We start from the raw sequence: 15,766 nt of genomic DNA, 5'->3' as shown, positions 1-15,766 counted from the left end.
ATACATGCTCACACATGTATACACACACATATATATGTTAAAAATTTTTAAGTCTATTAATAAATTGCAAAGCAGATATTGAGGTTATGCATACCATTACAACATAAACAACAGGTTGTTAACCTAAAATGCAAACCACCAAGATTAAGAAATAAATAGGCAACATATGAAATAAAGAATTATTACTTATATATTAACTTCTACTAAAATAGTAAGAAAATTTTAAAAGATAACAGGTAATTAATAAAACAACTATGAACAGACAATAAAATTATATAAAGGTATTCAACTTCACTAGTAACCAGAAAATTCAAAAAAGAGAATATAACTTTCCATGTATTAGTTAGCCAAAAAAATTAATAATGTCCACTACTGGCAAGAATATGTAGTAAAGTTTCACTCATAGTTAACCTATTAGTTCCGACTTACTATTCAACAACAAAAAAGATCAGCATATATAATATTTAACTGCCAATGTGCCACTCTACTTCTAAGAAATTATTTTATAGACTAATGGGCACATAGATTAAAATACGTGTATGCATACACATGTGTATATGGATGTTCAGTGACATATTATATATAAAATAAATGGAAATAACTTAAATGTTTAAAAAGTAGACAAGGTTCAATAAAGTACAGTAGATCTTTAAATGAATAAGCAGAACTATATGTAGTAACATAAACAGATCTCTATAAAACTGCTAAATCAAAGACCACACTGAAAAGTGATGATACTATCTGTAGTTAAAGCAAAAACCCAATCCTACCTGTGAATTTATATACATGTACCAATAGATAGTGAATATGGAAAGATAAATAGACCAACCTATTCCCTGCATTAACTCAGGGAAAACGGATTATAACTTTTATTATTTATTTTGATTACTACTTAACTTTCTAAAATAAAAATCAGACAATACTTATGACTTAAGGAATGAAAGTTCAGATGTCTAAAAAAGAAATAAATCAAAAACTTACTAAATTTTTCACCCAGCATGTGAAGAATCTCTAAAGCCATCCAATGGATATCTAAGTAGAGATGTAATAAATGCCATGATGGAGGAAAAAGCTGTGAACGACATCATCCAGTACAATTGAAAATTCATAATACTTTACTAAGTACTCTGTAGTATTTCAAAATATTCCGCCATATACACAAGGGTAAAGAACCAGTTAACCTACCACTACTCAAAAACTCAGGGAAAATCTGCATTGTTCATTGGAGTATTCTTTCAATGAAGATCTTTGAATTGAAAGCAGGATATATTTTCAACCATTGGTTTTAGACCCATTTTGAGGCTGCTCAATAGATTTGTAGAATCTTCCCTGCAACCAATGTCCAATTCTACTAAAGTTGTAAGGCAGTCAAAGAATTTTTAGAAACATTTTCATGACTTTGTTTTGGAATTTAGCTAGCAAATATATTTTTTAATGTAATGAGTACCCAAAAACTTCTATATTTAAAAAAAAAAAAAGAGCTTCAGACTATCATGTAGACATTATAGTCATCTTTTTTTAAGAAGTGGAAGATGAAAGAGGTGGAAAAATTTGTCTCTTAATTTATGCATTAAGATTCAAATGCAATTCTATCTGACTCTAAAGCCAGAATTTTTATCCAGTGTGCTGCACTGGGTTCTCAATAACCTTCATCTAGTCTACACTGAGCACCACTATAAAGATAAATACAATGACACAACAAGTTCTAATTAGAACATCAGGTAAGAATGATGCAGAAGCAACTTGTTTTATCATATACACAAACAAAATAAAATGCAAGACTAATAAAACTGTATTGGCACAAAAATTGATAAAAAATAGCAAGAATAAGAAGAAAGAGATAGTTACATATACAATCTCAAGTCATGGGGAAAGCATAGATCATTTAGTAAGATAGGGTTGTTGACTTACCTATTTGAAGAAATTAAAGTAAGATTTCCTACCTCATTACACATTTTAAAAAAATGTATAAACCAAAATATTTCTTAACAACACCATAGATAACACTACAGAATAATCAATAAATACAACTTAAATGATCTACCTGAGAAGTCAGCTTAATTGGTAAAAAAATAGATGAAAATATCTGTGATATATAACACCCAATAAATAATATCTCACATATTAAGTTTATAAAAAACAATAAAAGACAGATGCTCAATTAGAAATGCTACCTAAAATAAGACTATTCACATGCAAGATTGATAAAAAAATATTAAATATAAAGTCTTAAAAGATGTTTTTTTTTATTTTCTAAGATTTCTGGTTGTTCCAGAAGAACAGTATTTCAGTGTGTGATTTGTTTATTTGTTGAAGACTTTAAGGTCCCATGGTTTAAAAATTCAGTCTTCTGGGCTTCAAACAACCTGTTTTCAAATCTGCCTAATTAAAAAGTCTGTGAAAGGCAAAATCTAGAATGAGGACCCTTGTGCACAAACATCTATTTCTGCTGCTTGATAAATTATTCATTTTTATTTTCTTAACATTTGATGGATATCCAAGAAATAATAACCAGTGCAATTTATAGAAGGCAAAAAAATGGGGGCGGGGAATAGACCTCCTTCCACAATTTACCCATGGCTGTATTAAATAACTAAAAGCAATTATTTACTTGTTTTCTATGGATTAGACATATTAACCTATGAATTCAGTTGGAACTCTATTTCCTTCATTATTAAATAAACTAATCTCTGATTTAAAAAAAAAAGTGTGAACTCTTTGGAGTTTTGGTATGATTTCACAGAAATACATAAAAAATTATATCTTACATTTTGTATCTTACATTAGACATATTTTCTGAAAAATAAAAAATTACTCAAATTGATAAAGTAAAATATAACAGAAAAGGAGTTCAGAGTTCAGGGAATCTCAATCTAAACTCATTAAAACTTATCATTTATAATCAGTTCCATTTTCATATGGTGAATTTTTTATTAACTATATAATATATATATATAATTTTTTATAAACTAGACTACACTAATAATTTGATTTTTAATTTTTTAAAAGCAACCTTCAGAGAGAATAATTATCACAGGTAGGGAAATAAGAACACAATTAAAATTATCTCAATAATATTCCAAAGAGGTCTAGAAAGTCAGAATATTTAAAATGATGTCGTTTTCAAAGTGTACTTTTTTAGGAGATGTTTAATCATAATACAATATAAGCAGCAGCTTTCACAAATCCTTATCAATAAGGAAGATAAAACAAATTTTAGAGACAGAGATTCTTTTTGCAACTTTTTCTATATTGTCATGAACAGGAAAAACAATAATTATTTTTAAGCCCTTCATGCATATTAATTTATTTGAATTTTCCAATAATTTTAGGAAATTATACAACTTACATAGGTGGAGAAACTGAAGCAAAGACATTACTTGCTTTGAACTAATTAATAAAGAGGGGACCAGGATCTAATCTCATGCAGTGTTTGTACCAGGGTTGTAACATTGACTGATTTTTCCCATTCTGGAATAAATATTCCCTGTGAGGAAAAAAGTCTGAGAATTTAAAATTTAAATGAAACAAATCAAACCTTAGTCTGGTTTTGATTTAAATATGCTCCCAGATGAATATTGGGAAGTTCAGATAGGTGTCCAATATACAAAAGTAATCCACGAAGTTCATCAACCAACACTGAGGGAAGCTGAGCCTCCAAAGTCTCATAAGGATGGACAGGAACATAAGACTCAGCATCCTGTATTTTCAGGCATCTAAAAAGTAATTGGATACAATAAATAACCACTGTCTGGATAAATATACCCATAAAAATTCATGCATTAATCAAAATACTCATCTGTCATCCTACCTGAAGATGAAAACTTTAACATAATGGAGAAATATGACACACTGCTTCCTGATATTATCTGCTTTGCAATGTAGGGTTGATATCTTCCCTGAAACCAAAATGAACAATGTTAACTATAGTTTAAACAATTACCAGTGAGCAGTGAAGAAAAATTTTACAGGCTACACCAGCAGTAATTTGGTCTAGTAACTTTTTCTTTTTTTTTTTATTAGTTGCGCATGACAATACAATGGTCTTGACATATCATACATTTGAATCAAACGGAGTATAATTTCTCATTTTTCCAAGTGTACAGGTTGCAAAATCACATTAGTTATACAGACACGTATATACATATAGCAATACTAGTGTCTATTTTATTCTGCTGCCCTTCCTATGCCCCTTTACCCTCCTCTCCCCTCCCATCACTTCTCTCTACCCAATCTAATGTGACACATTTCTTTTTTTCCCCCCTCACATCATCATACATGTATTTTGTATAACAATGATGGTCTTCTTCCATCTCCCATGCAATTCCCCTTCTCCCTCCCAGTAACTTTTTCTGCTGATTCCTGTGACTCTTGCACACCCCCACCTCATGCCTCCACAACTGCTCTTAAAAAGGTCAGCAACTGTGTTGCCTGATCTAATGGATATTACCTATCCTCAGGAACTTGCCTTTGAAGTTGCACTGGCTTCACTGAGCCTACATACTGCCAGTCTTCTTTCTTTCTTGTGTGTCCTTTCTCCTAACTCTTCTTTACTGATTGATCTTTCTTTCTCAATGCTACTACTAATATGAGGTCTCCTCAGGATTCAGTACTAATTCCCCTCCTCTCTTTACATCTCTTCCTACCTATATGATCTTATCTGTTCCTTTATCAATAAATGATATTGACTCCAAAAGTCTTATCTATATCACACACTTTTCTTTTATACTTCAGACCTTGAATGCTAAATTGCCTAACATTTATACATAGACATTACTGTCTGACAGCATGCCCTTACATTGCAAATAATATACCTTTTGATGGCTTCCAAAATCAGTTCATGCTGTGTACATTTTTTCCCTTCCATTAAATGAAACCACCAGTAGCCTATATCATTTTTAATTCTTTCATTTCCTTTAACCTCAGACCAATCCATCAGCCCTATTTAGTTTACAACACAATACACCTTCAAACTGTCCATTTTCCCTATAATCCATTTACCTTAATCCACTACAAAAGGACTCCTAACAAGTCTTCCCACATCCTTCTTTGCCTCCCTTTGATCCAAGTACAAAATTAATATATTATTTTTGGTTACTCCATCAAAACCACCAAAAGTATCAACTATACTTAGAATGAAATTAAAACCAATGATTTATAAGGCCCCAAATGACCTTTAAATAGTTCCTTTCTTTCTCCCAACCTTGACCCATGCTCTTTCCCTCACTTACCTTAACCTTTATATCAGTAAGAATTATCTAGGTAATTACTACATGTAAAACACTGATTACCACTATAATAAGTAAGAAACAATCACTAAACAAAATAAGAGAAAATGTGATGAGAATTATAGACAACAAATTAAACATAGAACAAAATTTCTAAGTTTGAGTTCAAATAAAAAAAAAAAAAAACAAACATGCCCACTACTTTGGCAAAACTAATAGGACAATAAGTATAAAGTTGTTGTGTAAATACTTCCATATTAATCAGCACTTAGGTGAATCTCCAATTCACCAATAAAAGTCATATCCTCACCATACTTTGAAGACAGTTTGTTCCCTCCAAAATGCATGGTGGTGTTGGGAGGTAGGGGTCTTTAAGAGGTGATTAGATCATTAAGAGGAACGGATGCTATCTCACAGAGAGTGTTCTCATTGTTGAAGAACTGGATTAATTACTAGGATAGCCGGCTGGGGCTGCTACATAGCAAAGCCACTCCTCACGTTTTGCCTCTTTTAAATGTGCCCATGATACCATCTACTTTGTTAGGACGCTGCATGAGGCCCTTACCAAATGCAGCTGCCAGATCTTGAACTTTCCAGCTTTCACAATCATACCTAAAAGAACCTCTTTCATGAATTATTTAGTCTGCAGTACTCAGTTATAGCTACAGAAAGGGGACTATGACAATCCTCATTTTCACAATTCTCAGCTTCTAAAAGCAGTACCGCCTAACAATAATTGCTGTGAACTTTTACATCCATGCAAGATGGAGTAATAGGATTATTTATCCATCTCCCACTGTAAACTTAAAAAATAACCATAAAAATAAAATAAGTTTTCAGGCATTGCACATAAGACAATACAAGATCGCTATCTCAGAATGAAGGTGAAATCCATGAGTGCATTGGCTTCTCATCTAAAGAGTTTCCAGGGTGTGGGACAGGGGAGACAGCCCAGAGAGAGCCCACTTGTTGCACTATCGAGATGATATCTGAGTTAAGAAAAATCTAAATTTATAGGGAAAAAGTACCAAGGGAGAAAGAAGCCTATTTAAACACCTCTAAAAAATGCAGCAAGGGTCTCCCTTGGTTCTTTGATTAAGTACCAATCTGTTCAAAGATGACAAAAAATTACCCAAGGCCACAGAAAAACACCAGAAAACATTTCCCTATAAAGCTTACACAAGTGAACAGATCAAGTTCCCACCAGCAAGAAGAAAAAAATAAAAGACCTCTTAAAATACCAGTCACCAGAAAGAATACTGAGAAGATTCACTAGGTTAATTTACTATGCTACATTAGCATTCCACCTCAAGGAGGACTTTTCTTTTGCTTTTTCCCCGTCCTCTCATTCTTTTTTTTTTTTTTTTTTTTGGTACAGGGTATTGCTAAATTGACCATGCTGGCCTAATACTTGGAATCTTTTCACCTCAACCTCCAGAGAACTTAGGATTATAGGCATACACCATGACATTTAGCTTAAAGGGGGCTTTTTTAAAGCCCTAATGAAATTTAAAACAAACTTCAAAAAGAGTCAGTGGATTACAAGTATTCAATAGAAAGCCAGAACAAATTTGACAAAGGAATGTAAGAAAATATAAAAAGTAGCAATTTAAAATCCATAATGTACATTATACAATAAAACAGTATTAAACAGATATTCCAAGCAGAAAAATGTCACAGAACCAGGAGAAAAACCAATCAATACAAAGAGATCCAGAAATGAAAGTGATGAAAGAATCAGCAGTCAACTAACTTACAAAGTGATTACACACATAATCCACATATGCAAGATAGATGGAAAAAAAATTTAAGGACAGAAATCAAAAATATTGAAAAAAATCTAGATGGAATGTCTAGATAAAAAAATTAAATTTGAGATAATCAAGAGAACATGTGCTACCTTAACTAGAAAGCAACCCGGAAAGGTAAGGAAGAGGGCAGCACTATAGGCACTGGCAGGAAGGATTCCCACATAAAAGTTGGGAAGAATTGAGGGCCAAGGCTAGCTGCACAAATTTATTATCAATGTTGTGACATACTGCTTGGCAGGGACCACTTGATCTATGGATTATCTCTAATACTGCTAGCCTTCCAAAAAAGTCTGTCATTAAGAACTTTTTTTCACCAAGAAAAAGAACCAAAGTGTCAGCATGAAAAATAACCACTTAAAGAAAGATAGTCATAAGCCAGTATCTGCAGGGATTATTGCCAGTACCCACTGTGAATACCAAAATTTGCAGATGCTTAAATCTTTGATATAAAATAGTGTAGTAATCTGCCCTCCCCTCCCCCCACAGATGTAGAACCCACAGACACAAAGGGCTGTCTGTAGTGGTTTTAGGTTATTAGGTATATAGTATAATAATCTTAGGTAATAAACACCTTCCCTAAATCCAATTCATTTTAGATAGTAAAAGTATTATTTTTGCTCTTTTCACTAAAATCCTTTGATTTGCAGATCCCTTGATGTTTTGAAGTCAAATTTACATTATTCGTCATAGTTTTTAAAACACACTGTGATTTCATCCCTTCTAAATTTTTCACTCTCACATAAACTCTGATGTAAACACACAAAGTATTATTCATTCCATGCTCCCTAAAACTTTATGCTTTCATATCTTCCATTTTCCTTGCTTTGATAAGCAAATAAACCTCTCTTTGACTAAAAGCATATTATGGTCATCTTTGGTAGCTGAGCATCACTAATGATAGACACTGGGCTAAGGTCTTACATGTGTTAAGGGATTTAATCATCACAATATCTCACTGTGGTAAGAACTATTACTTGGTGTGAGATCTGCAATTAGCTAAGTTCAGAGCCAGGCTGATCACAAAGTAACAACTTAGAATTCTACAATGCACTAAAAATGTTGGAAAGGAAAAGCAGCTAGCCTGTAATAAAACAATATTGACCTTCAATTTCCTTTAGAACCTTAACTATACCAAGCCCCCTTAAGTCAGTAATCCATTAAATGCCAAAAGAAAAAAAAAGCAAAAAGCAGAATTTTGTTACTTTTAATTTCTTGTTTAGTTCTCCATCCCGCCCAACACCTCCAAAACAAGTAGTAATTCACTTCAGAGAAGTTTAGCTTCCTTAAATCAGTTTTACATTTAAGACCTACACATTTGAAAAAAAATGCTATAAACCTTAACCATAACAAAATGTAAATGTCATATTTTTTTCTGAATTCTGCATTCACTATATTATGAATTTCTAACCCAACACATCCCTCATATTATGATATCCCAATTACATTCTTACAGACCCATGTGCAATTCATGCAATGGAGCCACATTCCTTTTTGCCACTAAATGCACTTTAACTTACCAAAATCACAGCTGACCTGTAATAAGGTTTCCAAGTTGTATAGCTGTTGCCTAATTTAAAAATGGTAAAGAGAGAGTTAATTTTAGTATAGCTTAAAGCATATTTAACAACTACAGAGACAATGTTTCCATGCCTATTAAATAGCTTTAATACAATTTAGTTATGGATGATATTTAACATTTTGTGAGTGTTTATTAAAAGTCAGATTTAGATAGCAAAATTTTTTAAAGAACAGAAAACACACCTTTGACCTTCCAAAAATTAAAAGATGCACAGATCTCAGAAATCTCAGAAAGGTGTATTAAAAGGTACATGGATCCCAGAAATTATTTCAAGTATCTCAGCTCTCAATCAATGAAATACAGTTAATATCTTTAGAAAGTTTGATACATAAAACATTCTAGATCAACAGTATTATAAGAAAATGTTACATTGTATTATATAGTAGTTTGAAAAATGCAGTAGTTTGAAAAAAGTAGTTTGAATTATGCAGACTGAAGTTATCATGGAAAGCCATATTCGTTTCCCTCTGATTTCTTGATATTCACCTTCTCTTGCTATTCTTCCTACTTGCCTTCAGTCTCTTTAAATATTAGCCCATATTCATAACTTATGTGGAGATTACAAAGATTCATTCAGCCTATTCTCTCAATAAAACACACAACATGGCACAGATACAATGTCTCTTTAGAAGGTCTTATGGAATAAGAGTGGAATTCAGGACCTCTTCATTTTCATTTAAATGTACCATATATACATTTTTTTTTAAGAGAAAGAGAGAGAGAGAGAGAGAGAGAGAGAATTTTTTAATATTTATTTTTTAGTTTTCAAAGGACACAACATCTTTGTTTGTATGTGGTGCTGAGGCTCGGACCTGGGCGGCACGCATGCCAGGCAAGCACGCTACTGCTTGAGCCACATCCCCAGCCCCCATATATACATTTTTAATGTGTTTTTAGATACTTTGCCCTAAAGTTGAGCAATAAGCACAACTGATTTGATTTAAAATAATCTTAAAATCTAAGTACAGACTGTGTTATATGTAATGAACAACTAATTTAATCCTGCTAATTGTACTAATGACATATAGTTAAAAAAAAAAAAAATCCCAGCCAGGCACAGTGGTATACGCCTGTTAATTCCAACTACTAGGAGGCTGAGGCAGGAGGAACCCTTGAGGCTTGACTATGAAACAACCATAGTTTTAAGAAACACATTATGAAGTATTTTAGGATGAAATGGCATGATACCTAAAACTTATTTATAAATACTGTACCAAAGAACAGGGGATAAGACAGAAAAAAATGTGATAAAATCTTGATGCTTATTGTAATGAGAGTATATGGGAGTTGATAATACTATTCTATTTTTGTGTATATTTGAAACTTTTCATTAAAGTATTTTTTTAAAAATCTTGCCTAAATAGAGAATTAATTACATTCTTACTATGCTGTTTATTCTCAAAAGTTCATTGAAAGACTTTGGCTATTAAGTAATAAAGGATTTTAATTTTTCTTCCAAAATTTACATTATGGTTCAAAGCTTAACTATTTGTTTTCTACAAACATGTCAACTACAAACAAAGATTCTGAAAAAATCAATAAAAAGCAACCATTAAAACTATTACTCCAGGGCTAGGGCTGTGGCTCAGTGGTAGCACACTTGTCTGGCATGTGTAAGGCACTGGGTTCAATTCTCAGCACCACATATAAATAAATAAAATAAAGGTCTATCAGCATTACTGCTTAACTACTATTATTAGTAAGAAAATAAAGTGCGCAACAAGCACAATTCCACAGATGTTTTTGTAATTAGTACAGAAATCACCCAGCAATGTAACTCACAAAAATGATCACCATCTACACGCATAGGGAGTTAAACACATACATACACACACACACACACACACACACACACACACACACACACACACCTGAATAAATTAAAGAGATCTCTAGATGAATTCACTAATGCTGTTTCGGTAACCCACTGAATGCCAAATATTTCCACTGTATCCTCTTCAAAATTTGTTGGTAAAGGATCGAGATTCAAAATTAATCTGAAATATATAAAAAAAAAAAGCCTGATTTAATCTCATCAATGCTAAATGTCATAATATAGCATGTCCTTTTTCACATTATTTGAATTCACATTATTCATGACATGTAATAAGTCAGGAAATGCACTGGCACCTTACATATCTGGATTACTATGGCCAGATTGTACTAAAATTTCATTCTTGCATGGTGATAAAATTTAAAAATACAGCTAAAGATCTAAAAGGATTCAAGGGCACACACTCTTGCCTGATTTTACTAGTGATTTTCAGTTGTAATATTTCATTCCTTGGGGCAACATTTAACTTAACATTTAACAGTCAAAAGTTATTATGTTTATGTCTAGGGAATAGCATAATCCAAGTTGGGGAATCTCTTTTAAGGTCTCCAACAAGGTGTAAATATAAAATCAACAAAAATTATTTCCTTGATGACTGAAATTCCCTCAGTAGGTACTGCCAAAATATTTCAAGAGTGTAGTTTTACTGTAGTATGAATATACCTGATCAGAGCAAAAATAAGTCCATGACTTCCATAGGTATAGATAGGATTTGAAGTAACTGTGGCAACAGAAATGTGTATGTCTTGCTTAAAAATTATCAAAAGAGCTAGACTATTATAGTCACTAAAAGGAAATACCATTTTAAAAGGCCCTAGTGTTTTATAATTCACTTTGATTAAAAGATAAATTAGTGCCCAGTTCCCCACCCCCACAGGGGAGGTAGCAGTAAGGTAAAAGAACATCAGTTTCCAAGGAACTCCTCTTTAATACTCAAAATACTTTTAGGTGTGCTCTAACCAGGAAGCCAACAACAGAACTAATTAATTTGCATCCTTATTGATACAATAAGCCTATTTACAAAACACGGTTGGGCAAATGCCAAAATTTATAATAAACTGAAATGAAAACATTCCTAACAAACTGATGAATAATCAGATAAGGGATAAACAGTCTCTTACTTTTTTTTTTTTTTTTTTTAACCTACCGTTTAAGGGCTCCACTAGCAAGATAGGATTCTCCAGAAAAATTTTGTCCTGGTCCTCGGTTGTCAAAAGCACAGGAAAAGGAAGGGGGTTTGCACCATTCTGTCCCCAGTTCCAACTCTAAACTGTCAGTAAGGAATGTCGACGCAACATAACAATCATCCATTATTTACTTCATGTCCTGAAATGTTGTGTTTCCTTATGATTACCATTAAGGCACCAAAGAGAAGTTGTAAAAAGATTCCTGAAAGTGAAACGAGCCGAAAGATTAGGAGTTACCTTAGAAAGTTCCTAAAACACTCCATAGCACAAAGGGAAAAAAAAAAAATTTACCCTCCCCAGGTTCCTACGCCGCCAAGTCAACCCAGATCAAGGCTGTCAGACCAACGCTCCCCCGACTGGCTGTGTGGCACTGTTGTAAACTCTGCTTCCTTGTCGGATTCTGCCGGCTGGGACAGGGAAATGTTTGCAGAACGGATCCAGCTTCAGCTCTGAGCCCGCCTCGAACTGCGTGCGCCCTCTCCTAAGTTGCTAAACCTCACTCCGCCGGTACCCAGGTGGCAGGGTGGAGAAAGCTCCCTTGCAGGCTGGGGCAAATTACACCGGGCAACTACTCCTGGGCACCACTCCTTCTAACGCGTGTAAGAGACACACACCAGCAGCACTCAAGCAGTGGGTGAGCGGAGCCGGCGTCCGGAGCATCAGGCTGCAACAAGGCCCGGACGACTCCCCTTCCCCCACGGTGCCCGTCGTACCTGACCTTACCTGCAGTCCGGGAGATCTGCTCCCCAAGATCACCTCTACCGCCCCGGAGTTCATGGGATCTAAACCGGAAACAGGCAAAATTCCCGCCAAGGTGCGCCCGCGCTCTGGAAGGGCGGGGCCACGGCGTACCCCGCCCCCGGCTCCCAGTCCTCTCGCGATGTCTTCACAGAAACTCCTCGCTCTCGGCGAGCTCTCGCGAGAGATAAGGATACGCTGCGCGTTTACACCTTTTCTTTCTTCTGTACCTGTAATTGGGACTTCAGCTGGAAGGCGGGGTTTCGTTCGAAAATGAAATTAATAATTGAGGCAAAGGTGAGGAGGGCCTATGAAGAGAGGGGTTAGCCTCCTGCTTGACCCAACAACAGCATTCTTCGAGGGTGGGTCTTTGTCACACCCAGAGGCATTGCAGCCCCCTTTTTTTTTCTGCTCAAGTGCCTGGAAGTCTTTTCTGCTCAAGTGCCTGGAAGTCTTTTTTTTTGCCCATAGGCTAGACAGGACAAGAAGCTAATCCACTGTTTTGAAACACTACGGGTCCTGTGGCCCTTTAGATACAAAGACTGTTGCTTACTTTCTTCACAACACATGTGGAGAAGGTTAGCAGGATTTTGTAAAAATGTTATTTCTTTCTCAGCGTTTTGCTTATCTTGTCCAAGTGTTCTTTAAGATTGAGACCTCAGAAGTCTTTTCAGAGAAACTCAGAGAAAAACAGAATTTCTAATTCAAATGCCTTTTCTAATTAAGTATTCGGTATTGCCCCAGCTCTCCACAATAGTTTGTCTTGCTGACTTCAGTCCTGTATGGGGAACCTATCATAACCCTCTCTGTTTAAATCAAATAACCACACATTTTCTGACAAATGGGATGAAGTGAGAAAAAAGCACAATATAATCTCTATTCTGAGCAGTTTAGGGCTACTGGGATGGGTGTTTATTCTGCTCAGTTGATGTAACATGAGACCTGATGGTTTGTTATGGACTACTGCGTCTCACTTATGGTCCATAGTCTAACTGTAGCATGTCGATGTCCTCCAACATTGATTCTAAAGGTATATTGCTTAGATATGAAAATAATGTGACCTGGCGCTGTGTTTAAGAGAATTTGGTCAACAAGGCCAATATATTCATCCTCAGATCAAAGTAGACTCATTGTGTTTTTTTTTTTTTTCTTTTTAAGTGTTTGTTGTTAAGTGATTAACTTGCTTTAATCTGTTGAGTGGGATGGAAGAACAGTTCTAACTTAATTTAGTACTATTAACATGTCAGTAAGAATCTCCATCAGGTAATATATGACTTGATCAAGAAAAGTGTTTGATGGTTGTTTAATGAAATGGTCATTTACATAGGTGTGGACAGGATTACCAGAATACAAAAGTGATATTGACATACCCAAAGCTAATAAGAGAGACCTAAGAAGTTAAGGGAGGAGAGATTACCAGGGAGCAGTGAAGTTTATTACTAAGTGTGACAGTCACCAGCCCCTTATGGTGCCTTCATAAGAACATAACCATTGCCTACCTAGAACCCAACAGGAAAGGAGCTGGAAGTTAATTACCCAAAGTGCTTTCCCCCCGAAACTCTCCAGTTTCTACTGGTGTTTCTCATTGGCCAAAACCAATATGAAAACGGGAAGGGTTGCAGTCCTTATAATTACTTCTGTAGTTGATGGAACAGGTAGACAGAAAATTAGTATAGATAAGAAGACCCAAGTAGCACTGTCAACCAGTTTACATGCCACTCAACCCAATGATAGCAGAATAACATTCTTGACACATGGAACATTCATGAAGATAAACCATATTCCAAGCCATACAACAAATGTCATCAATTTTAAAAGGATCAAGGGCTGGGAATGTAGCTTAATGGTAGAGTGCTTCCATAGCATGCTCTCAGAGAGGCCCTCAGTTTGAAATGCAAAGAAAAATGAAATATTGAAATCATACAAAATATATTGTTTGACAATAATAAATTTTTAAACTATTTGTAATAGAGAAGAAGAAAAAGCTCAATTCAGTAATTTAAGCATCTATCTTAAGAAGATAGGGAAAAAAATCTAGTATATTAAAGCTTGAACCAACCAGCAAATGGAGAAAATAATAGAGTAGAAATAAATGGAATAGAATAAGAGGAAATAAGTAAAAACAAAAGTTATTTGCAAAGATCAACATGTAATTAATAAAACCTCTAACTGGACTTATCAAAAAGAAAAAGAAGACACAAATTAACATTATTAAGAATTATATAGTTGTCATTAATAATTTTATAAACACTAAAAGGAAAAGAATATTAAGAATATTGTGTCATGGAAAAATGATGAAATGAACAAATTCCTTCAAAGACATGAACTACTCACACAGCTCACAAAAGATGAAAAGGATAAATTAAATGGCTTTAAAATTCATCATTTGAATCTTTGGTTATGCCCCACTCCTGACCATACACATTCCACACTTCTTAGAATGGCTTTAGTGTTAAATTCTCCCAAATATTCAAGGAAGGAATAATGCCAATTCTACACTAAGTCGTCTAGAAAACAGGATTGAATACTTCAACTCATTTTACAAGGCTGGTATTGCATCAATATCAAAACCTGACAAAGACAAGAAAAAGATTACAATCCAATATCGCTTGCCGAGATAGAGGCAGAAATTTTAGAAAGTAAAATTCAGCAATATATAAAAAATGACATGTAAGAAAATCATTTTTATCTTAGGAATGCAAGTTTGTTTCAAATTTTAAAAAGCATTCAGTATAACTCATTGTATCAGCAAATTATAAAAGGAAAAATCACATCATCATAATAGATGAAAAGTTTATTTGAAAAAATAAGTATTCATTCATGATAAACTCTGCAAGCTAAATTTTTCCTTACTTGATATGTGATATCCATGATAAATGTACTATTTGCATCATATTTATTCATGAAAATGAATGCTGTCTCCCTAAGATTGAGAACAAGGCAATTTTGGTCTGCTTTTCTCACTTTTTTTCACCTTTTATTGGAGATTATTAGCCAAAGCAATAAGCTATGAGAAAGAAATAAAAGTTAAGTTAGAAGGAAAAAAAATAAACCTGGTCTTCATTCTTAGATGAAATTCTCATAGAAAATCCTAAAGAAGCTCTACAGCTACTAAAACTAGTAGTAAATTTTGCAGTTTGGCAAGATTCAGTGATAATATAAAAAAAATTAATTGCATTGTATAGACAAATTAACATTTGGAATTGTAATTTAAAAAACAATACCAGCTGGGCACAGTAGCACTTGCTTCTAATCCTAGTGACTCAAGAGGCTGAGGCAGGAGAATTCCAAGATGGAGGCCAACCTCAGGAATTTAGTGAGACTCTGACTCAAAATAAAAAACGCTGGTGATATATCTCAGTAGTGGAGTACCCCAGTTAGTTCAATCC

General features: G+C 34.2%; 1 protein-coding gene across 1 annotated transcript in view; it reads right to left on the bottom strand.

Annotated features, from left to right (window-relative positions):
• The window catches only part of Mms22l (MMS22 like, DNA repair protein), a 124,058-nt gene extending 112,295 nt beyond the window's left edge, over positions 1-11,763 (bottom strand). Inside the window, exons 1-6 of the mRNA XM_026392764.2 lie at positions 11,600-11,763; positions 10,490-10,615; positions 8,557-8,606; positions 3,812-3,899; positions 3,539-3,716; positions 982-1,072 (exon numbers count right to left, since the gene is read on the bottom strand). Of these exons, the coding sequence (XP_026248549.2) occupies positions 982-1,072; positions 3,539-3,716; positions 3,812-3,899; positions 8,557-8,606; positions 10,490-10,615; positions 11,600-11,763 (697 nt within the window). The remainder of the gene's footprint in view (positions 1-981; positions 1,073-3,538; positions 3,717-3,811; positions 3,900-8,556; positions 8,607-10,489; positions 10,616-11,599) is intronic.
• Between the last annotated feature and the right edge of the window lie 4,003 nt (positions 11,764-15,766).

The sequence above is a fragment of the Urocitellus parryii genome, chromosome 8 (assembly GCF_045843805.1).
Source record: "Urocitellus parryii isolate mUroPar1 chromosome 8, mUroPar1.hap1, whole genome shotgun sequence".
Taxonomy (NCBI): Eukaryota; Metazoa; Chordata; class Mammalia; order Rodentia; family Sciuridae; genus Urocitellus; species Urocitellus parryii.
This window is presented reverse-complemented; position numbering and strand designations above follow the sequence as displayed.